Genomic DNA, 22,446 nt, shown 5'->3' on the forward strand with positions numbered 1-22,446 from the left:
AGTCTGGCCTCTGCTTCTTTCTCTGTAACCACCACTTTTGCTGAAGTCTTCAGCAATTCTATTACATGCATTAACCACGACCATTCAAAGTGTACAATACTTGTTCACTAGAACACATTCTTTGAGGTGTCCAATTTCACCTCTACTAAAACTGAACTTCAAATATGGTTGGACCTACCTCTAAAGGCAAACATGTTTTAAGTCATTTTCATGAATTATTAGGTATTGGATGTTTCTAAACGATACAAAAGTATAACAAGCTGACAGAGGAAGCAATCAATAAACAAATAACACTTATTACTGGGTGCATGTGAAAACTCCACATGCAGATGCCCTTTTCAACCAGAGATAAGGTCAGGCAGGCAAAGCAACACAAAAAAAGAAACCTCTAACACCTAGGTGCAAAAAATTATCTTCATTGTTGTCCTGGGTTCTTTCATTTTTTTATGTATTGAGTCTAAATGATTCCTCCCTTGCTGGACCCAATATTCTGCATGGAATATCAGCTAATAGGGCAAAGAAAAATAACCAAGAGATTAAATCTATTAAACTTTCAATTAGACACCTTTATTTCCTTTACTGAATACCATCAACTTATTGTAAATTCTGGAAACACCTTCAACTGAATTACCCTTTCATAATTCTTCTCCCCTCTTTGTTTGTAGGGAACAACAAAATATAAACAGAGACAACTGGGTACATTCTAGGGCACCACTAACTTTATTAGAACAAACATCCCTTATCAGACAACCCATTCAACTTCTAGAGAAGTCTTCACACTCTTGGGTTTATAGAGTTGAAAAACTGTGGTGGTCTTGCCCCTCTCCCTTCAGGAGTTGAATGAGGTAGTAGAAGTTCCAGATAGTTTTAAACTCCAACCATCAACCCTCTATCATAAAATCTTCAGAGTCCTGGCAGACCAGATAAGTTTCTATCGATAATGTCACCTAATTGCCAGAGGTGTGATGAAGGGGCATACAATCTACTGCATTTCCATCTGGGAATCTCCCCTCAATTACACTACGTATGCACCTTCTACTGAGTAGTATTAGGATATGTTGCAACTCTTTAACTGGAATTCTTTCTATCTATCAAAATTAATTTCATGATATTATGCTCCAAAAGGAAATCTTGGAGACAGTACTAAAGGACGGCTACTATACAGTTTTATGGGAAATCTGTATCAGCTTTTGAAAGAAGAGACATGTTGGCATGATACACAGCAAACTATTTTGGAATGATTAAGCTTTACATGGGTTTGTATGTAGTCGGCAGTGAACTCCCTTTCTCTTCTTTTCTATAATTTAGTCAAACTATAGTATAGTTTTAAAACAAGGTTTTGTTCTGGATTCCCATGATAAAATAAAGTTATTTGCAAAACAAATTTACAACTGGTGATTTCTGGTACCTAAATATTGCATGGTAAAATTAATTTTCTTAGCAAGTTATGAAGACATCTTCGAATACAAAACATCAGCACATGTTTCATAATAGAAGTAGATATGCTTGTGTATGTAATTACCTCATCGTCAGAATAGTTATATGCAGATGACACAGCTCCCCACATCCTGCTTGCTGCATTGGCTGCTTGCTTCATGCCCGATTTCAGAACATCGATTTTGGGCCCTGACAACAGTTGATCCACCTTGAGACCAGACAAAGATTTCACTACTGTTCCCAATGAGCCATGTTGTGTAGAACGAATGAGTGCAGTCATAGATGAAGACCGCTCTGCTTGGTTGTGTAACATGACGTGATGCTTTGGGAGCCCAACAAATGTTTTTGACCTCGAAACTGTATAACCCTTTGGGTTCTCATTTTTCTTTTCTTGGGCTGGGGCAGAATCTAAAGGCAAGCTTGATCGCCTATCTTGAGAAGATATTTGTGCTTCTGTTTCTATGGTTCCTTCCTTGCACCCTTGTTTGTGGAGCTCCATGCTGCAAGACTTGTTTCCCAAGGGGCTTTTCAAATTCATGTAGCTTTCAATTTCATCAGCCAAGTTTCGTGCTACCACAGGTGACACTGTTGTTTCTTCTGGTGTGGAGGGACTGCTTAGTACAATTTCAGATGCAAGTAATGATAACGGATCTAAGCCTTTTTCAACACCTTCCCTTTCTACAGGTTTTGCAGCACCATAGAAACTGTTCCTTTTATTTGAATCCTCATTGAGGTTTGTTCGAACATCTTTTGGATGAAGTTCTCCATCTAGTTCCACTTCTGTATCTTTTGCTTTCGTCATTTTGACCTGGTTTTGGTCCTTTTCTGCCACAACATTTTCAGGGGCCTCCTCTGGCTCCTCCAACACAGGTGATGTCCTATGCTCAGGTTCGCAGGCAAGTTCACTTGCTAGAGTCCTGCTGTTACATGATACAGAGCACAACTGCTCATCTCCTACATCAAAGCTTGGGGGTTTAGTAACATTGAAAGGAGGGGTCTTTGAAACAGACAAGGCTGCTGTTAGTATTTTCACATCTGCCCCCATCATCATTGCTACTTCGTTAGAAGCCAGGTCCAAGCTTCCTTTTTTCAGCATGCCAGCTCTGCTTTCAGCACTGAAGCTACAGCTTCGCTCCGCAAAGACCTTTTGTCTTTTTTGGCCTCTTTCGCTTTTCTTAGAACTGACATCACCAGCAAACACAGAATCCTCAATTATGTCCTGGGTAGAGAATACACCACTCCCACTTCCTAAAAAGAAAGAACTATGTTGTTACACAGTTATCTTCTCCCTCCTCCCATCATGCATTCTATTTTGTATAATCAGCAGTACAATGTTACATAGTTTGTACTACCCAACTATGATTACATTTTCATGCACTAAAACATCAAGTATAAAAGTAGATGGTACTAATGCACGTAACCATAATCATGCATTACTGACCTATAAGGGTGGTTCTCCCACACACTGTATTTAGACAGATGGTAACATTTGTTTTCATTGTTAAGAATGGATCTTGTGGAACAAAGCAAATGTGAAAGCATGTGCTACTTCGTTTTGCCTCGGTTTTCTTTTTTTAGTGATTGTGGCAATAAGCCAGAACCTTTAGCCACTGCATCAATTTAGTTTTTCAAACCACTGAAGACTCGTGGTAGGGAGCAGTGTGAGTCAAATACAAATTTACAGGATCCCTGTACTGGAGAACTATTAGTTCCCTCTAGTATGTGAAATTTTATAAGCAAAAAAGACCTTTTGGATCTGCATATCGTCATGGTAAACAATCATAGCATAAAAAAGAATAGTGATGAAGGTAAACTAACTGTGAATTAAACCAACATTAAACTCAACAGCTGGAAGAAAACATATAGGTGATGTAGATGGGTGCACACCAAGGTAGTTAATAACATATTTTGGGTTCTATTTGTGCCTGCCAAATCAGGATAGCAATAGCAAAAGAACATTTAGCAGCATGGAAGGAGGGCTGCCGGGTACATGATCTGTACAGTGAGTCATCCAGTGGCAGAGCTAGAAAAGGTGGCCACCGCTAGAGAACCATAGTCCCCTGAAGCTTAGGGAAGCAGGGCTAAAGGAGATCTTTCTTTTTGATCAGTATGGCCTGGCCCTAAGATTTCCACCCAAAGACTTGCGAGATTGATACTTTGAGACTGAAAGATTTCAGGGCTGAAATTTTAAGTTTAGGGTGTATTAACATGCAATGGGACAACCCAAAAGGGGGGCCATATTAAAGTCAGGCTCGCACTCCGATCCTGACAAACAAATTACAGTAAAAACAAGTATGGGCAAAACCATTCTGCCTTTCTTTGCCAACGTTTGATTGCTGCCAGTATTGGGCAAGCCAATGTTTGTAAAACTGTTTCACAATCATTGACAAAGCAGGTTCCGGTCATGCTAGAATGCTGAACAAGTTACTTACCTTTCGTAACGCTTTTTCTGGTAGAGACTATCTCAACTAATTCCTCACCTTAGAATATTCCCCAGGAGTCAGTCTGGATTCAGAAAACCCTTCAACAGTAACTCTGAGTGCTGGTAGGTGACGTCGTTCTGATCAACTCCCATGTACTCTGCATTGAAAGTGACGCTGCAGTGCCCATATAAGCTTCATTTAGTCACATGGACATCAGTTTCTTTCTTTTGGGTGAAGAGTCCAGTTATATGAGCAAGGAGGATCGGTGAGGAATCTGCTGGTTAGATAGGGTCTCTACCACAAAGGGCATTACCAAAAGTACGCAACTTGTTTTCCTGATAGAGACTTCTAGCCGCAGATTCTTCACTTTAGAAAAGATAGCTCAGCAGTAACTCTCTAGAGTTGGGTCTGCAAACTAGCTTGAACCCAAAAGTCCTGGATGACTGAACATGTGAAATGCCAATCCGGACGGACCTAGCTGTCTAAGCAGTAATGCTTTATGAATGTATGGAGGTACGCCAATGTGGCAGCTTGGCAAATATCCAAGACAGGAACTACATGCCCTACCACAGTAGTTGAAGCCTTGGCCCTGGTGGAGCAAGCCCTCAGTGGATTCCTTCTTCGCCAATGCGTGGCAGATTTGTTTGCAGAGTACAATCAATTTTGCAATTGTCAATTTCTGCACAGTCTTTCGTTCCGGTGAACCCAATGAAGAGCTGAATGTACGCCCAGTGATCTTTTGTGCGATCAATGTAGAAGGAGAGAACTCTCTTAGGGTCCAGGTGATGCAATTTCTCCTTCTCCTTGGAAGGATGAGGCAGAGCACAGAAAGCAGGTAGAGTGATGATCTCTCCTATATGGAAGGGAGTGACTGAAAGGAAAGAGGCATGTGTCAGTTTTTCTTGGAAGAAGTGTAGACGGCAGACTGACAGAGCCTGAATCTTACTGACCCTCCTGACCGAGGTAATGGCCACCATGAAAACTGTTTTAATGGTCAAGAGACACATAGAGCAGTTAAGCATAGGCTCAAAGGAGAAGCCAATCAGGTAGGTGAGAACCAAATTAACAAAAGGAGCAGACGGAAACAGGTGTTGCAGGGCTTTCAAGAAACAAGACACAACTGGTGACAAACAGGGATGGTTGATCTGGCAGCTGCAGAAAAGCTGAAATAGCTGATAATTAACCTTTAGTAATACCCAGGGCAAGGCCTTGCTAGGGTAAAAAAGAATAAACAAACAACAAAGCCTCTGAAAGAGGTGCAGAAAGGAGATCCACCTGGTGTGATGAACACTAAGTCACAAACTTATGCCAATAGCTGGCGAAGACAGTCTTAATGAAAGTATGCTTGACTGCCAAGACAACATCACAGACTTTGGGAGGAAGGACAAACACTTAATTGTCGTCGCTCAATCTCCATGCACAAAGGTGGAGAGTGCAAGTTCAGATGCTGAACCCTACCATGTTGCTGCAACAAGAGGTCCTCCCAAGGGTCAGCCTGACCGGAGGCGCAATGCTCATGTTCAGAAGTTCTAGATACCTTACTCTCCGTACCAAATCGGTGCCAAGATGACTTCGGCCAGGTCGGAACCTGGGAAAGGAGTGGTTTTATCGGCACGGCGTAAAGGAGTCATGAGTGCCACTTAAGGCGGAATGTGGCTCTGTGCAAGTCGCCTTGGAAACTCCAGTGCAGACATTGCACGTTCTCAGTGGTGGCGAACAGATCAAGCTAACACACTCTACACTCTCGGAAAAGAACTTTCACCATCTCCAGATGTAGACACTATTGATGCTCCGCTAGGCATCGATTGCTGGGTGCATCCTCCCTGGCACTCAAGGAGCCTGCCAGGTGCTGCACGACCAGAAAGCAGTCCTGGCACTCCAGCCAAGTTCAGAGGTGCAGGGCCCCCTAGCACAGGGTCTACAACCCGCCTTCCCTGTTTGTTGCAATACCACATGGCAGTATTGTTGTCCGTGAACACCTAAACCCAGTACTTCATTTGTCAAAGAATAAGTGCTGGTGTCCAAAAATTTTCTCAGAAGCCAGTGGCTGGCACTGGCGCACTGAATACCAAGGCTGCATAGTATGGAATCAACCTCATGCCTCTTTAACAGTCTTCCAGACACCCCCTCTGCTGCACTGGATAGGGTTTATACTGTTGACACCCAAAAATGCCCCTTCTGTGCCTGCGGTGAGTGCAAAAGGACCGCTGTTGCGGCCGAGTCAATAGGGAAAGGAAAAGGGACCTGGCAGCGACCCTGATTTCAGAAAAGCTTTTGAGAACCGCATCGGACCTTGTCGCCATGGCGGGAGCCATTAAAGGGCTTGTCAATCAGTGATGACTGGAAATCCCAGATAACAGTAACCAAATGGGATGATGCAGCACCACCGCAGAAGCCATTGCTCTACCGAGGGAGTGCGTGGTGTCTTGTCCACACTGGATGGCGAACTTCGCAGCATTCCTGTGGTCCACCAAAGCTTGGATAAGGATGGCACAGCCTTCCTCGGGAAGCAGCTGTGCAACTGAATCCCATAACACATCGGCCGAAGAGGCATGTGGTGTTCTACAACCGCAGGACAAGCCTGTTGGGAAAAAGATGCACTTCCTGGAGGTGTCCAGTCTCTTGGATTTCATTACAAGACCGGAGGTTAACATTATGCATATATTAATTTATTTTCCACTGCTGAGCAGCTCCTTTAAAGAACTTCAATTACAAACAATCCAGAACTGGAACATCCTGAACACCAATAAATGCCTCCTGCACGGAATCCTCATCCTCTTTTAAATGCTGCTCCTGAACAGATAAGTACAATCTATATATCTGTTTATGATTGATTTATTGATGCATGGAGTGTTTAAATGTATCTATTTATTGATGAGTGTTGTAATAAGCTTCTGATTTTTAGAAGCAGTTTGGATTTCCCATCTAAATTTGTGGCAAGAAACATGCTTTGGTTTACCTCTGCTGGTGAGACCTGAATGTAGGAAGCTGGTTTTTTAATGTAGTGCACCAAAATGAGGTACACTATTTAGAAAGTCCTGATGACCCTTATTGGCTGACGGGGTCTAAATTAATAATCCAAAATGCTCTCTTTATAGTAGTGTGGGCAAGCAGTTTAGGTTTATCAGAGCGTAGTGTAAAGCATATGTTGTACACACAAATGAGAGACACACAAGAAAAAACTCAAGACTAATTTAGAAAAATGACACAGATTTTTATATAATTTTAGACACCAAGATAATCGGAATCAGATAAAACTGTAGAAAGTCACAGCTGTCAGATTTGAGGCATGATGTGGTAATGTTATTCTATGGAAGAAACATTCACTGCATAGGTGCAGTTACACACTATTCACAGGGTTACTCTTCAGGACTTGAGGTGCTTAGGTCTAAAGACAACCAGCAGTTTGGTTTTACCTACACTGGCATATCTAGCTGCATAGGTGCTGGCCACAATTGTAGCCTCAAACGCTATCCATTTAAGTCAATAGAGAAACCTGTAACAAGAAAACAGCTGCATGGGGGGACTTGGGGACAAGTCCAGCAGAACCCAAAGGGGTGCTTGGCTCTTAAGGGTCTCTGGAGAAAGGAGTTTTGTCCAGTGGGTTGCTAGGGTTGGAGGTTCTCAATTCTTGGTGTTGACTTGGTGATGGGGGCAAACAAGGAAACAGGGCCACTCTCAGTGCTGGCCTCGGTGATGCAGACGTCCCTCTTCAGTAGATCGGCCTTGGCAGGGTTGGTGTCCAAAGTGGACGCCTAACGAACCGTGGCCGTGCCTTCTCCATGTAAGTTACCCCTTCCACTTCAAGGGAGATGCTGACTGACTGGAGAAGTGCTGGCAGCAATCCAACGCTTCAGGGGGATGCACAGCTGCTGGACGAGTCGGATCTTAACAATTGTCGGGACAGAAGCAGGCAGGCAAGGTTTGGCGCTAAATCTGGGGCTTGTCCACAGTTCAAGCATTTTCAGCTCTTCTTGGTCCTTTTTCTGTTCCCTGTAAACAAAACTGAGTTCCTGATGTCTGTGGGCCACCTAAATACTGAATTTAGGGGTGTTAAAGGGAGTGTAAGGTAGTAGCCAATGGGCAATATATCCCAGGGGTGACTACACCCCATATATAACCACTTCCTGGGGAGAGTGGGCATAAACCTGAACCAGCGATTGGACTCCTGAGGCAAAATAGCCGGGAGAAAGCATAAGTTTGATTTTAAAAAACTTGTTTGTGTACTGTGTTCCTGTAACTCTCCCCTCCTACCTGCACTCCTTGGCATCTTTTAAACAGCGCTACACGCTGCAACAACCCCCTTCTCTCTGCCGCCATTCTCGAGCGCGAGGCGCGCCACAGACACGCCCCCTCTGATAGGCCACGCCCCCTCGCCAAATTGTATAAATACTATGCGCAGACGGCAGGCGCCTCACTAGCGATTGGACTCCTGAGGCAAAATAGCCGGGAGAAAGCATAAGTTTGATTTTAAAAAACTTGTTTGTGTACTGTGTTCCTGTAACTCTCCCCTCCTACCTGCACTCCTTGGCATCTTTTAAACAGCGCTACACGCTGCAACGACCCCCTTCTCTCTGCCGCCATTCTCGAGCGCGAGGCGCGCCACAGACACGCCCCCTCTGTTGGCCACGCCCCCTCGCCAAATTGTATAAATACTATGCGCAGACGGCAGGCGCCTCACTAGCGATTGGACTCCTGAGGCAAAATAGCCGGGAGAAAGCATAAGTTTGATTTTAAAAAACTTGTTTGTGTACTGTGTTCCTGTAACTCTCCCCTCCTACCTGCACTCCTTGGCATCTTTTAAACAGCGCTACACGCTGCAACGACCCCCTTCTCTCTGCCGCCATTCTCGAGCGCGAGGCGCGCCACAGACACGCCCCCTCTGTTGGCCACGCCCCCTCCAACATCCTGTCCCACTGCCTTAAATCATGTGTCTTGGCAGGAAGCGCAGCGGACGAGCGCAGCGGGCGCGACGATTGCGCGCCGAAGGCGCGCCTAAGGCAAGCCCGTCTGCGCCCGTCCGCGACTGGCCGGGACTAGGGGCATGTCACTCCGCCCCACTTATCACCTACACCCCGGACCTACTTCGTAGCCTCCAGGGCCCTTGGCCCATCACGGTCTCCATCTGCTCCCGCATCTCCTCTCTTGGTCTAACTCCCCCCACCGCCCCTCTCTCTCCTCTCTCCATAGTTGATTTCTCTCCCACGTTTGGTAGCACGGTTCCTTCATTAACCCCCAAAACCTTTACGGCCTTCTACCTTAATACCCGGTCCGCTGTCGCTCATGCACATGAGCTCTCGGTCCTACTGGATCTCCATTCCCCCGATCTTCTCTTTTTAACTGAGACATGGTTCAGCGATGACTCCCTCCCCGCCCTTTTATCCACCTTACCGGCCACCTACTATGCCCTCAGGGCGGACCGTCCATCAGGTAGAGCCGGGGGTGGCGTGGCGGTCATCGCACGCACCGATCTTCCCTTTCAAATTTTATCCCTGCCTAACATTGCGACCACCGAATTTCTGGTGATCCGCACAGTCTCCACCTCTCCTCCCCTGACTTGCTTTCTTACCTATCGTCCCCCTCAGTCCCCCCTACAGTTTCTCCCTGACTTCTTGGAGGTCCTGGCCACCATTACAGTAAACAATTCTTCTATCCTGCTCCTTGGTGATTATAATTTCTGGCCCTCCGACCCCGCCGAATGCCCATCCTCGAAGGAATTTTCTGAAACCCTTCACTCCCTTAATTTCACACCCCATGTTCACTCCCCCACTCACATTAAAGGTCACTTGCTTGACCAGATTTGGTCCCTGAACTGCCCTGTACAATCACTCTCCATCTCTCCTTGCTCTTGGTCTGACCACCACCTGATCTCATTTCTCCTTCCTACTCTTCCCCCAATTAAGCTTCCCCGACCCAAAAACACCTGGGTCCGATCATGGGGCCGTGTCAACCTTGAGAATCTTTCTGCCCTCCTCACCTCCTCTCTCCCTTCTCTTCAGGGCCTTACCACCGTCTCCCAGGTTGAAGCCATAGATCAGTGGCTCTCCCACGGCCGCGACTCTGTTGCCCCGCTCAAACGCATTACTTCTAAACGCGATAAGGACGCCAACCGGTGGTTCAATGAAGAGCTTAAGGCCACCAAACTAACAGTGCGCCGCGCGGAGCGGGCTTGGAGGAGAAACTACTGCCCCGCTTTGAAACTGGAATATACCAACATACTCATCCAGTATAAAAAAGACATCTTGGGGGCCAAAACATCATACTTCTCCTCCAAAATCCTAGCCGCGGAGAACCAGTCCAAGGAAATTTTTACCATCGTTCACAACCTGGCGTTCTCGGACAGAACCACTCTCAAACCAGCCCCATCCGAAGAACTCTGTTTTTCTCTCAATAATTATTTTATTGACAAAATTACCACCATCAAGGCCAATATCCCTTCTCCTTCCTTATCTTTTGTTGATTCTCATTGTCCCCCCCCCCAAGGGTGTATTCACCACCCTTCCCCCTATCACTCTGGAAAGCTTGACCTCCTTGGTGCCCTTGATCAAATCTGGCTCTCCGCTCGACCCCTGCCCCGCTCACATCCTCCGTCATATCTTTGTCTCTTGTCCAGACCCCCCCCTTCACCTCCTTAACAGCTCTCTAGCCCAAGGCATAGTTCCTAACTCCTTGAAATCTGCGGTAATTGTGCCCATCCTGAAAAAATCTGGGGCAGATCCCTCTGTCCCCGCCAATTTCCGCCCCATCTCCCTCCTGCCATTTTTGGCCAAGGTGCTCGAGCGCCACGTCACCAGCGCCCTGAGCTCCTTTGTGGAGAAGTATGGAGCTTTTGCCCCCCGCCAAGCTGGATTTCGCCCCGCACACTCTACGGAGTCCGTCGTCATGTCGGTCCTGGACACCCTCAGGGAGGGTATGGATACTAATCAGCACCAGGCCCTGCACCAGGCCCTTGTGCTCCTTGATCTCTCAGCCGCTTTTGATACGGTGGATTATACCATTCTACTTTCCCGTGTCAAGGCGGCGGGGATCGGAGGGACTGCCCTGGTCTGGTTATCCTCCTTCCTGAGCGGCCGCACCCAGGCCGTTCGCCTGGGTGACTTCACGGCGGACGTCCGGAAAGTTCAGTGCGGGGTCCCCCAAGGATCTTCTCTTTCTCCCCTCTTGTTCAATCTGTATATTGCTCCCCTGATTTTCTCTCTTCAACAGATGGAGGTCGCCGTATTCAATTATGCGGACGACCTCCAGCTGGTCTTCAATCTCTCTTCTCCCTCTGCTGTCCGAAACTTTCAAACTGTGATGCTCCATATCAGGGACTGGATGAACCACAACCACCTCAAACTCAACCCTGACAAAACCGAGCTGGTGTTGACGGGTGGTTCATCCAGCCCCTGGTCCTCCCTCTTTTGGCCCCCCTCTCTTGGTCCTTCTCCTGTTCCCTCTCCCTCAGTCAAAACACTAGGTATTAAACTTAATTCTCAACTCACCCTTCACTCCCAGGTTAGCTCCGTGGTATCTTCTTCTTTTCTTTCACTACGCACTATTCGCAGGGTGTCTCGCTTCTTTACCTTTTCTGCCCTCAAACTTATCATCCTGGCCATGGTGGTGTCCCGCCTGGACTATGGTAACGCCCTGTATGCCGGTATTCCTGCATACAGTCTGCGTCGCCTACAACAGATACAAAACCAGGCGGCCCGCCTGGCCTTCAATCTCCCTAAATTTCACCACTCTACCCCTCTTCTGAAATCCCTACACTGGCTTCCTGTACGAGCTAGAATCCAATTCAAGCTCGCATCCATTACTTTCCTGGCCCGACTTGGCATGGCGCCAGCGTTCATCTCCTCCGAGATTGTCTTATATGTTCCCACCAGGGATCTTCGCTCTTCTTCCCAGTCCCTCCTCACCATCCCACGCTTCCGGAGAAAGAAATGGGGAGGCTCTAAATTCGCTGTCCTTGCCCCCACCCTCTGGAATTCCCTCCCCCTTGAACTTCGTTCCATTGCCCTCTACCCACAATTCCGTAAATGTCTTAAAACCCACCTATTCACGAAGTCCTTTGAATAAATACTCCCTTTGCCCTCCTTGTTTGTAACCTCAGAGTCCGTTAGCTATAGCGCCAAGAAACCGCTGGTATACGTGCGCTCTAAAAGTACTTTTAAATTCAAAAATTCAAATTCAGAGTTCAAAGTTCCTCTAAAAGCAAGATCGTGAAACCCTTCTTTAGTTGTTCACTTTAGGTAGCCCACCTTATGGGTGTGACAAGCCTGACAGTGAACACTCCTTCTGACTAGCTAATTTTCCTGCCGGTCCTGGTGCCAAATGGGGCTTAGGGCAGGAGCCGGCATCTCCCTGGTCTGCTGGAAGCGGGGTCGCATATCAAAGGCGGTAGAGGCTTTAAAGCCTCTGGCCTTGATATGCTAATACACTAATCATCCTGTTTCTGGACTCAGAGTATACAGACTCTCACTTGCAGGGGGTCAGTAACTTGCCTGTGGGGGCATGCTGGATGATACCAGTCAGCCAGCACACTAAGAGACTAGTATGATTCAGGGCTCCCACTAAGGTGCCCTGTTGGTGCATCTCAGGGCAAATCCGACACTGGCAACAGTATGGATTTGTCAAGTCGAGGTGTTTAATACCAAACACCATTATTTTCATTGAAGCCATCATACAGCTGGGTAACTCGTAATGATCAGTGCCCAGTACATATGCTTAAGATGGTTTTCTGATCAATTGCAATGTTGTGGCAATAGAACCAGACATCCCAGGGGCATATCTGCAGATATGGCCGCACATATAATATACACCCTGCTTTAGGGCTCTAAGGCCTGTGGTAGGGGTGACTTACAAATAGTATATGCAGTGTGCACGGACATGCCACACAGAGAGGGTGCCATGTCTTGTTTTCAAAATGGTCTGCACCATTCCACTCATCCTGCAATGGCAGGCTGCATGCGGCTTGTGTGGGTCCCCTTAGGTGGCACATGCAGCCCACAGGTACCCTCTTTAGTACCATGCCCTAGGTACCAAAGGTACCATTGACTAGGGACTTACAGGAGTGCTAAAGTCCTTGCCAACGGGGTTACAATTAAGTATTTGGTTTCAGGAGAAAGAACAAGGGCACTGAAGCTTGGTGAGCAGGCTTCAGTTCACTGACAGAGTGGAAAACCAGCATCTAGCAGTTCAAATGGGGGTAAAAAGTGGGGGGGATATCTGCAAAGAGTAGTCCAGCTTCCTACTCTGAACCACTAGGATCTCAGGGTAGGTAAGCTGGGAGAGGAAGGCAGGGTGGAATGGATCGGCGGTCAATCATTCAGTGCACAGGGGCCCAAGTGCCAGGTTTCACTCAGGCCCCTAAGAGCATGCCATGAGGGCTTCATTAAAGATGAAGATGGGCTTAGTTGAGCCTGCCCCAGGTTGAAGCACCTCTGTTAAGACAGTGATCTTGACCTCCACTACTGACCGCTGGGGTCGACGACCTCTGCCGCCCTGCGCATAATGGTGATGAAAGATGTGCCTTCCGCCAAAACCTGGCCTGGAGGGGTAGTCATGGCAGAGTCTGGGCAGGTATCAGGGCCAATAGTGTTACTGAGATCCCTGACCAGTTGTCTTCATCCTCTAGGGAGCTATATGACTCTTCTTCATCTCCCCCTTCAGGAAGGTAGGGTGTCAACTAGAGGTCCAGCAGGTGGTAAGGTCAGGCCAGCACTGGCATTAATGTCAAGCAGTGACGGGCCAGGGATGAGCATCAGCTCGCCGTTGGGGAAAGCATAGAGTAGGACACAGCTGGACAGGATGGAGGCATCCGTGGTGGCAGCGGTCTGGATCCAAGGTCAGATCCAGAGGGCCTGGCTGGCCTTGAGGGCGAACCTGCAGACGGTAACCAGCAGACACACCTCTCTGTTGCATAGGGCTCAAAGGCTCTCCAGAGGGGGTCAGTGGCCCAAAGATGGCATATTTATAGTATTGAAAAATTCTTTAAGTAGGGCGGGCATCGCTTTAGCGCTGGGGAATTCAGGGTAGTGCAGAACAGGCCTAAAAGCATGATATCGAGAAGGTGAAGCAGAAAACCGCTTCAACAACTTCTTGTCATTTTTAGATTTATTCGACTTGGACTAGGACGTCATGGAGCAGGAAATCGATCGTCTGCAGAACAGCTCTGTCAACAGACCCAAAGCTCGTCACAGGAACGAGACAGGGAGTTGTGCGGAGCCCCCTTCTGCTGCACCACCAGGAGCTTCAACGACCGCTCGTCAATCACCTTTGCGTGCATTGACATGCACTCAACGCAGGCCTTGGGGGTCATGTCTTGACCCCAGGCACCATGGACAAACTAGGTGGGGAATAGACAGACACCTGTCTGTGGCAATCCCCACAAGGTTTGAACCCAGAAGGTTTGACTGTGGACATGATATCCTAGCACACTGGAAGCAAAGCTCAAAAAAAGTTGATAAAAAGTAAAACAAAGTTGGACAAAAAGTTACTAATCGTTCTCTGGATCAGTGCGTTTGGCCTGGAACCACAGGAACGGATGTCAGCATGTCGGGTCACATTTACATTGGCAACACAAAATCACTTTTGATGCGGAGTCAAATTACACTACTTGCCCGCGCACTAAGGTATTGCGCTAGTCAGATGTCTGGGGAATATTCTAATGTGAGAATATGCAGCTAGAAGTCTCTTTCAGAAATTTTCTATAGATTCAAGATGGTCTAATTGCGACAGAGGATATTTTGGAAGTATAGAAAGGAGAACCCTTGGCACAACATGAACGTCTGAAACTACTGTCAGAAGAAGCAAAGGTCTAACTCTTAACACCAGCTGGTTAGCCAAAAAAGGAAAAATTAGATGTGCTCAGACAGGCGTCAGTTTGCGGACGCTTCAAGCAGGAGTAACGGTAACCAAAATCATGATCTTTAGCACTAGGAGTTGTAAAGGATAAAAATGCAAAACTCAAAAGTAGCATCCATAACAGATGTAAAAAAACAAATTAATGTCACATTAGAGAGAGACAAATAAGGGGAGGAAATACTTTTGGAGACTATGGGGAAGGAAAGTCCCCTGCAAGACTCTGGAGAACTGTCTGCATCTTTTATTCTGTATAACCCTGTTGTTTTCTGTGAGTGAGCTTAACAATGATGCAAGCCTATGAATTCCCTAGAGCTGGGCTAGCAGGTCCAAGGCGGCCCCCAAAGTGTATTTATCTTGGATAGTGGCTGCTGGACTTTACCTGGGCTAAGAGAGTAAGCCTGTACGTTTTGCAGTCCTTTTCCCCTGCCCCAAAAACTAGAGTTCTTGTGGTTTAAGGACATGGATACTTTCGTCGGCGAAACAGTAGCAGTGCCTCTTCCAGAATACTATTAACTGCCTCACTCAATCTGGGCCACTAAACAATCCTCCTGTACAAAGTCTGCTCAAACTGGCTCAGGCAGGAGGTCAGTGTGCCATGGCCCTAACGTGCACTCGTCACATAGAGCCCAGGTCCTTCCAGGATTGGCGGGTGGCACCAAAATTTGAAAAAAGGCGCAGACTCTGTAACTGGTCAGGACTGACCACAAGTACTGTCTCTCTTGATTCCACTTGGTTCCACAATGTCTCGTCATCTGAGGAAGAGTTGCTTCGAGGTAGCAAGACCAGTCCTGACCGACCCATAGTTGACAAACAGTTGGCCTGACCTACGAATATCCTTGGTCTTATCCAGATAGAATTTCAATACCCTTCTCACATCTAGGGAATAAAGAGATCTTTCCGCTGGAGTGGAAGGATTCTGGAAAAATGTAGGAAAAGTTATAGTCTGATTAACATGAAAATCAGAGATCACCTTAGGAAGGAACTTAGGGCGAGTACGCAGCACAACCTTAGCAGCATGAAAAACAGTATAAGGTTCTTGACAACACAATGCCTGAATCTCACTCACCCTTCGGGCTGATGTAATGGCCACAAGGAAAGCCGCCTTCCACGATAAGTGCTGCAGTGAAGCCTTATGAAAGGGTTCAAAATGATCTTTCATCAATCTGGACAGCACCACATTCAACTCCCAGGAAGGCAAAGGACTCCGAACAGGAGGAAACACTTTCTTCAATCCTTCCCAAAAATCCTTAATCACAGGGACCTGGAAGAAGGAAGTCTGTGAGGGACATTTCCTGTACGCAGTTAACGTTGCGAGGTGAACCTTAATAGATTGAAAATTAAGGCCGGACTGAGCCAAATGCAAGAGATATGGAAGGACAACATCTTCCTTGCAGGTCGTCGGATCATAGTTCTTGGAAGTACACCAGATGCAGAACCTCTTCCACTTGTAGGCATAAGACGTCCTAGTGGAAGGCCGCTTAGCCTCCTTGAGAATGTTCATGCAATCTTCAGGCAGATTCAGGTGTCCATATTGCACTATCTCAGGAGCCATGCCGCCAAACTCAACGATGAGAGGTTGGGGTGCACAATCTGCCCCGAACTTCGTGAGAAGGTCCTGCCGACACGGCAGCCGCATGTGGGGTAGGAGAGACCGGTGAAGCAGGTCCGTGAACCACCACTGTCGGGGCCACTCCGGAGCAATGAGGATCCTCCGTGCTCTGGACTGAGACAGCTTGATGAGCACCGCCGGAATCAGGGGAATGGGTGGAAAAGCGTACAGAAAGCTGTCCGACCAGCTGATCCATAGCGCGTTCCCCAGAGTCCCCGGTTGGTAATACCTGGAGGCGAAGTCTCAGCATTTTCTGTTTTCGGCAGTGGCGAACAGATCTACGTCCGGAGTGCCCCACCTGTCGAAGATGTCTCCTAGCACTTCGTCGTTTAGAACCCACTCGTGGTTTTATTGCACCAGCCTGCTGACTGCATCCGCCTCAGCATTCTGCACACCTGGCAGATGGGTAGCCGTTATCGTCAGTCCTCTGGCAAGTAGCCAGTGCCAGATCGCCTGCGCTTCCTGTGACATGGTGCGCGATCTTGAGCCCCCCTGCTTGTTGAGGTAATACATTGTGGTCGTATTGTCCGTCTGCACAAGCAAGGAATTGGTCTGGAAGGACGGATGAAAGGCCTTCAGTGCCAAGTAAACAGCTCTGAGTTCCAGGAAATTGATGTGATATGTGGATTTCGCCCAGGACCACGTTCCCTGGATCTGTAGATGGTCTCCCCAGCCGTGAAGAGAAGCATCCGTGACGACAGTCTGAGTGGACTGTTGAGCGTGGAGTGACAGCTTGATCCTGTCATCCCAGCTCCCCCGCCTCTGGTCCCACTGATCCTCCAGACATTCCTGCAACGGCCTCATATGTAGGCGTGTGTGCGTGTGGAAGATGCAAGAGGCCATCGACCCCAGTAAAGAAGACACCGTCCTCGCTGTTGTAGATGGAACAGCTATGAGAGCCTGAGTGTTCCGATGGATCGATAAGCGTCTCTCCTCCGAAGGAGACACGCTTGCTGATAGAGTATCGATGGAGGCTCCCAAGTACTGAAGGCACTGGACAGGCGTCGGAACAGACTTGGGCATGTTTATGTGCGACCCCAGCTGGCTCAACAGAACAGCCGTCTTGTTGAAGTGCAGTTGCGCTTCCTGGAAGGTGGAGGCTCTGATCAACCAGTCGTCCAGGTACGGGTAGACAAACACCTTGTTCTTTCTCAGGTGCGCTGCCACCACTGCCATGCATTTGGAAAACGTCCTGGGTGCAGACTTCAGTCCAAACGGTAGTACGGTGTACTGATAGTGATTGGTGCCGACTAGAAATCGCAGGAACTTCCGGTGTTTCCGTGCAATGGGCACATGGAAGTACGCATCTTGCAGATCTATTGCGCAAAGCCAGTCTCCCCTTTGCAGCTGAGGATAAATCTGGTGCAAAGACAGTATGTGAAACTTTTTCCTGCAAATCCATTTGTTTGCTTGTCGCAAATCCATAATGGGCCTGAACTCGTTCTTGTCCTCCTTGCACACGAGGAAGAACCGAGAGTAAAGACCCTTTCCCCTTTGAGACAAAGTGACGTCTTCTATCGCCCTTTTTCTTAACAGGGTATCAGCCTCCACCTGAAGCTCGCGCAGTTGGAACTGCGAGCAAACCGGTGGAATCGCTGGAGGCGGGCTGGTGAAACGAAGACTGTATCCATTGCAAACCATATTCAGCACCCACTTGTCCCGAGGAATTTTACTCCACTCTGCCAAGTAATTTTGCATGCTTCCCCCCACTGGAGCGGGTAACGGACGAGGGGGAAGTAGCACCTCAGGGTCTAGACCCAGCCGGGCCTTTAGGCGTTGAGGAGGACTGCCGGCCGCCTCCACCCCTCTTGCATTTCTGGAATGGACGCCGCTGGTACTGCTGCTGCTAGTGTTGCTGCTGCCCAGCTTGACGACCTTGCCCTCTTCCCTGGGCACCAAAACGTCTCTGGAAGGGGCGGAAGGTCTACTTCTTCTCTTGCGGCTTTTCTAACCCGACGGCCGTCAGGGTTTCAGCACCGCCTTCATGCGGGCCATCTCCTCATCCGCATGCTTTCCAAATAGCATAGCACCAGAGAACGGCAGTTGGCGACTCTTTGCTGCGCCTCCGGTTTTAGCGAAGTCAGGCGCAACCAGGCATGACGCCGCTGATTAATCCCGTGGCAGTATCCATGAGCCGCCAAGAGAGAGGAATCTGCAGCCGAGCTGATCACCTGTTTGGATACCATCATGCCCTCGTTGATGATTTCCTGAAAGTCCTCCCTCTTGTCCCTAGGAAGGTGCTCCAGAAACTGTTGTAGGGAGTCCCTTAAAGACCGGTCATACCGACCCAGGAGAGCCGTGGCACTAGCGGTTTTCATTGACGTCGCTGCCGTACCACACACCTTTCTTCCCGCTGAATCCATCATACGGCTCTCTTTGTCCGGAGGCACAGTAGAGGACGGGGCAGTAGCGTGCTGCTTCCTAGCCGCCGAGACGATCACTGAAACCGGCACCGGGTCCGATCTAAGGAACGCTGGATTGGAGTCAGGGGGTCTGTATTTTTTTTGCAGCCGGGAAGGAGCAGATTTTGTCGATGCCGGAGTCAGGAAGAGCTCCATGGCTGGCTCCTCCAGTCCTGGCACCAAGGGCAACAAGGGCCGAGACAACTGCCTATTGTGCAGGGTCTCGAAAATCACGGACGTAGAAGGTGTGGGGACAGTCAGTGTAATTCCCAGCTTCGCCGCCCCTCTCAACACCTCTTGGAACAACACGATGTCATCCACCGGTGACACCCTCGTAAGTGGTGAATCCGACAAGGTGGGTGAGTAGTCACGAGCACTGGAAGGGTCCGTGTGACGGGACCTGGACCTGTCCCTCTGGCGACGGTGTCTGGGCCGTGTTGAAGAGCGTCGGTCACTCCTTGAACGGTGTCTCCGCCTGGACCGTGACCTAGGCCTTGGGCGATCCACTGGCCGTACTGGAGGTGAAAGCCGCAGAGGCCGAACCGGAAGGCTAGGTTGTGGAGGCCCCGTAGGCGGCGATGGAGGGCGCGGCAATGATGCAGACCGTGGAGGAAGAGGTGGTGGAGGAGGAGGAGGAAGATGAGGTGGAGGAGGAGCAGGCAGATGAGGCGGAGGAGGAGCAGGATTACGAGGAGGATTCTTAGGCAACGGAGGAGAAGGATTCTTAGGCAACGGAGGAGGCGTAGGCGTCCTGTGCCTAGAAGGCGAGTAGGTCTGAGAGTAATCAGAGTCCGCAGACCGCACCACTCTTCTCTTCTTTCTCTGCGCAGGCCTTGATGTTCTAGAGGCCGATCTCTCGTCTTAGACAAGCGCCGGTGCTGCCGCGACCTTGGGCTCGTGGATGCGGAGGACAGGGTGACTACCGAGTCATGGGGCGCAGTCCTGTCCCTTGAACGTCCCCTGGACCTCGACTTCTCTTTCCTAGACGTCGACCTCTTTTTCGACCTCGACACATCCCTCGACGTAGAGTCTCTCTTCCTCGACGGTGAACGGCGGTTCCCCTCGACGGTGAGCGCCGGTGTTCTCGATGTCGACGGTATCTTGACGTCGACGCGGTCCTCGACGTAGACCTCGTCCGAGGTCTCGATGTCAGGTCCCCTCGACGTCGAAATCGCTTCGACCCAGAGCCCTGGGACGACGGGGAGCAGATGGTGGTCAACCGTCTCGACGCTGAGGCTATCGACGTCGACGGAGATCTGCGTCGTTTCCTGGACTTATCTTGACTCGGGAGCCCCCCAGAGGCCGACGCACGGGCAGAGGACGAAGTCCCTCCATGCCCAGACCCACCTTGGTCCTGCTGTCTCCTGAGCTCCAGTCCTTGGAGCCGGATCTTCTCTCAATCCTTCAGGGTTCTCCTGGAGAATTGTTGGCAAATCTCACGGTCTTCAGGAACATGAGAGGATGGGAGACAGAGGATACACACCCTGTAAGGGTCTGACTTTGCCTTCTTCATGGCACACTCAGGACACTTGTCGAACAGGGCAGGCATATTCGACAAAAGAGTGGGCAAAACTGGCCAAAAACTCCAGAAACAGGTAGAAGAAGCATTCAGACGTCGAGTGAAACACTCTAAACACTTTAAAAGTGCCAACAAATTTAAAAACACCCAAAAAGGGAGAGCTCAATGCTCCAGGGTCCTGCTAGCAGGAGCCGGAAAAAAGAACTGAAAGTAAAAGGAGTTTGCTGTGCATCATGGGATACCAAGGGTCTCTGGAGAGTTCCTTAAAGGCACGGTATCCCTTTTCCAGACACATAATGGCAGCCTATGGGGGCTTGTCTGTCCATCCCTTCCTCTCTATCATTCCAAGGATTTTGAGGAGGGGAAGTTTCTCTATGGGTGAAACTTAGCAGACTGTGTTAAACGTGATGTTGGTGGATTATCCTTTGAATTTCTAGTTGAAGTACTGGACAGTGTAGCCTTGCAGGTATAGGCTGCATTATTGTCTTTAATTTTCTCTTAAGTGTCTATGTAGGACTGCACAGAGGACAACTTAAGAGATTCTTTTTGATTGCTCCGGGGTCCACGCACATGGGCGGGACTATTCACTAGATTAGGACTATACACAGAGATCCCCTACTACAGAATGTCTGGTTTCTAATATAAAGCGATACAAAAGGGGATGATGGACGGAGCGTTTGAACAAATCAAACACTCACCCCCAGTCAACTGATCTGGGTTTAATCCATCACTATTCTTTAGCCTACTCAGCCACCCCATTTCAGACATGGCTATATGCAAATCAGTCTGACCCTGTGCCTCATGGGAACAGTCCAGCCCGAACTGCCAAGCCATGTCTTCCATGGACCGGAAACAAGCATCCTGGGACCGGTTTCGGATTCATAATCCTCATCAGCCAGGCTATCTTGAATCCAGTGGCCAAGTGAGCAAGGGACTCACGTCTGAGCATACCCTGCCACACTTAGGGTGAACAAAGCGATACAAAAGGGGATGATGGACGGAGCGTTTGAGCAAATCAAACACTCAACCCCAGTCAACTGATCTGGGTTTAATCCATCACCATTTTTAAGCCCACTCAGCCACCCCATTTCAGACATGGCTATATGCAAATCAGTCTGACCCTGTGCCTCATGGGAACAGTCCAGCCCGAACTGCCAAGCCATGTCTTCCATGGACCGGAAACAAGCATCCTGGGACCGGTTTCGGATTCATAATCCTCATCAGCCAGGCTATCTTGAATCCAGTGGCCAAGTGAGCAAGGGACTCACGTCTGAGCATACCCTGCCACACTTAGGGCGAACAAAGCGATACAAAAGGGGATGATGGACGGAGCATTTGAGCAAATCAAACACTCACCCCCAGTCAACTGATCTGGGTTTAATCCATCACCATTCTTTAGCCCACTCAGCCACCCCATTTCAGACATGTCAGTCTGACCCTGTGCCTCATGGGAACAGTCCAGCCCGAACTGCCAAGCCATGTCTTCCATGGACCGGAAACAAGCATCCTGGGCCACTGGATTCAAGATAGCCTGGCTGATGAGGATTATGAATCCGAAACCGGTCCCAGGATGCTTGTTTCCGGTCCATGGAAGACATGGCTTGGCAGTTCGCGCTGGACTGTTCCCATGAGGCACAGGGTCAGACTGATTTGCATATAGCCATGTCTGAAATGGGGTGGCTGAGTGGGCTAAAGAATGGTGATGGATTAAACCCAGATCAGTTGACTGGGGGTGAGTGTTTGATTTGCTCAAACGCTCTGTCCATCATCCCCTTTTGTATCGCTTTGGTTTCTAATATAAGACAGATCCTGCGTTGTTTTAAATACCCTATCTTGGTACAGGTCACTCATGGTGTCAATCCCCACCTGTTTTAATAGGCGCATGCCAACCTCTTCCCCCGTAACGGAGAGTTCTGGGTGGTGATGTAGTGGTAAAGCCGGGGCGTATAGGGGTAACTTACGCGCTAGGCTACCTAACTTATGCCATGCCGCATTAGTAGCATCAATGGTGTTAATGTCTTTGGAGTGCAGTTGTGGTCTTCGGTGCGTTATGATTGCAGTCAAGGGTATTGGCAAGGCATCACCTTCTTCTATAGCAGTGTGTGTTAAGTAAGGAATCTGATGGTACCAATGGGTGGCGTATTGCGCCCGAGCACAAAGATAATATAGCAGAAAAACGGGCACACTGAAGCCACCTCTAGAGTACGG

At 48.7% G+C, this 22,446-nt stretch overlaps 1 protein-coding gene across 1 annotated transcript in view; it reads right to left on the minus strand.

Annotated features, from left to right (window-relative positions):
• Window positions 1-22,446, minus strand: part of DENND4C (DENN domain containing 4C) — a 1,285,018-nt gene that overhangs the window by 395,686 nt on the left and 866,886 nt on the right. The window contains exon 25 of the mRNA XM_078675962.1: window positions 1,523-2,685. Within this exon, the coding sequence (XP_078532088.1) occupies window positions 1,523-2,685 (1,163 nt within the window). The remainder of the gene's footprint in view (window positions 1-1,522; window positions 2,686-22,446) is intronic.

This window comes from Lissotriton helveticus, chromosome 2_1, assembly GCF_964261635.1.
Source record: "Lissotriton helveticus chromosome 2_1, aLisHel1.1, whole genome shotgun sequence".
NCBI classification, from domain to species: domain Eukaryota; kingdom Metazoa; phylum Chordata; class Amphibia; order Caudata; family Salamandridae; genus Lissotriton; species Lissotriton helveticus.